The 2,609-nt window shown below is 30.6% G+C and overlaps 1 protein-coding gene across 1 annotated transcript; it reads right to left on the bottom strand.

Annotated features, from left to right (window-relative positions):
• Window positions 1-1,892: 1,892 nt before the first annotated feature.
• LOAG_11781 (hypothetical protein) lies at window positions 1,893-2,162 on the bottom strand (the record flags this gene model as incomplete). Its single annotated transcript, XM_003147298.2, has 1 exon — window positions 1,893-2,162. The coding sequence occupies one exon, from the start codon at window positions 2,160-2,162 to the stop codon at window positions 1,893-1,895; it is 270 nt and encodes an 89-aa protein (XP_003147346.2).
• Window positions 2,163-2,609: the final 447 nt, after the last annotated feature.

Below are 2,609 nucleotides of genomic sequence, written 5' to 3'. Positions count from 1 at the left end.
ATTTGATGACATCACCTTGTCGTTTATTCATGAGAGATTTCCAAGTTTTTATGTCATTCTTCTCTAGAAACAGATCCCATCGAATTATTCCTATTTTAGAGAAAGCGTTGATTTTGATCATCGTTGGGACTAAGAATTCCAAGGAATCATATTGAGAGATTAAAAACTGTAAAATACCTTATTAAATTTCCTTCCATCTTAGGATTTCAACTTTTATTTCGATTAATATTACCTTAATAGCTGCAAATGACTGCAAGGACCTTGTTTCGGTTCACTTTCCTTTCGTTAAAACTTCGATCATTCGAGAAGAATTATCTGATGTTTGTAACAACTTCATTGTAAATATGCTTCACTTCGGTATATTTCTTCAGTGCTTTAATCATTCTTTCCACTAACAATACTACTATAGTATCATTGTGCTTTCCAAAAAGTATCATTTATTTCTCCAATTGTCATAGCTAAAACTTCGATACGTAATTATTTGGATCATTAAAAATGACGATTCTCATATGCCCAAGTTAAACACTATTAGAAATTATAAAACAATAAGATTATCTTGTGTGCCTTTCTTTACCCAACACTTATTTTAATACAGTAATGTGCAAACTATTCTTCTTATGAAAATCTATGCCATTGTTTAAAACAGATTTCATAAAAAACAGTTTTTGAACCGGTAAATCAAAGGTGAGAAATCATTTAAATGCGGAATATTCTTCTTTCGTATCGGTGCCAGAATTCAGTAATCCTTCAAACTTCTATTCTTCCTCATTACTACTGATAGCAGTACGTTGAGATGATTGAAAAGAAAAATCAATCTGACAACATATTGTTACGTGAGTAGTGGAAGCGAGGTAGAAAACTAGAAGCAGTAGCAATAAAAATTAAAATACTGGACTTTATGGTTTCTAATTAAATGAATTAATTAGAAGCATTTAATTCGTATCCCTAAATTACTTTAGCATGGTTCATAAGTTTTAAATCAAATTATTCACTTCCTGTTTCTTCAAATACTGGACTAATTATGCTAGATAGTTTTGACCGTTACGGGAACAACAACTTCATCATAAGAGATGATTGCCCATATCATGTCTTTGGATAATATTTCAGTTGAAGATTATTTACAAATATTTTTGCTAAAAGATAATTTGGCGGATCTTTCCAATATAAATCAGTATGGTTGCAGAAAATTGTTCCTATTCAAATTTCATAAATCTCCTCTACCGTTTTACAAAAATATTTTTTGGTTTCGTAAAATAACGTGCACATACATATTTGTAAGTTTCTGAGTGAAATCTTAAAATAGCTTTGTTATAGCACAAGGAAATATCTTTCGTGATTATATTCATCGCGCAGATTTCCTTTGATGTTCTAATACCAAACTTAATCGATCATATTTTTTAGTCTTTGAATTTTCTTACATTCGAATTAGAAAGAAACCCAGAGATATCGTTATCACTTGTATCCCATTATGATCCAAGTTCATGCCTTCAAATCCATTAATTTATGGATATTTAACTATTGAGGATAAGGTATATTTTATACAGCATGCAAAATTATTTGTCATCATTTTAAAGGATTCTGATGAACTGACATATACTACATGGATTTAATGATTTTTGCAAAGAAATCAATGATATCATACCTGATAAGGTCAACTTAAGCATATAAGCTTGAAGAGCAGACTTTGATGAACTACAGAGGTCATAACCAGGTACAGAAAGAAGTATGAGAACAACTTGAGCATATACTATTCGATCTCTGAGGTGGTTTTTTTGTTTTCCGAAAAAGACAAACAAGAGAAGGAGATAAAAGTACTGAGTTCTTAGAAATAGAAAGTTTGTGTTTAGACATGACCTTTTGAGGTTAATTGCGCTGATAAAAACTCTCGGCAGCTATTCCATATACAATTTTAAGATAGGTATGTATGCTTGCTTTTCATAATTACTTTTAGTAGTTGTTGTTCGATGATTCATCATTCTCAAAAATCCCAGCCAATGTTCTGGATCATTCTCTGTACCACAAAAATCCTCACGGCTTCCATATCCAGCGATCAATACCGCTTTCCTGTCAATTTCACCAATTGTCAATTTACGGCCCAATAATTCGTAAATAGCATACAGCAGCAGTGGTAGTACAATAAATAGAATTGTAGATAAAAACATCTTCTATTAATGTCGCGAAAAACCGTTTGAGTTTATAAATACTTCGAAACAGATGAAATTACGAACACCTTAAAAGGTAAGGAAGGTATTTCGAATGAGATAGGTATTGTGAATGATTAAATGAAGAAATTACTTTTGCATTCTTTATGGCTTTCGTTTTGAATAAAGGATAAATCTTATTCAGGCTTATTATTGTTAACCTGTTGATTCGAAAAAGGGAAAATTTTATAATGTCCTTAACGCATATTATTAAGTTAGGACTTTAAATTTAGATTGATATAACAACTTTATAAATAAATTTTAAAGTTTAGGAAGGATTTTATTAGTGCTTTTTGAAAGTCAATGTATGGTACTTGTAAAGAAGTGCGCATTAAAATGACAAATGTAACAATCGTTTGTTCGGAGTGACATTCTAAAATGAAATTACAAATTTCAATAACGAAAAAC

Source organism: Loa loa (assembly GCF_000183805.2).
Source record: "Loa loa unplaced genomic scaffold supercont3.895, whole genome shotgun sequence".
NCBI classification, from domain to species: domain Eukaryota; kingdom Metazoa; phylum Nematoda; class Chromadorea; order Rhabditida; family Onchocercidae; genus Loa; species Loa loa.
This window is presented reverse-complemented; position numbering and strand designations above follow the sequence as displayed.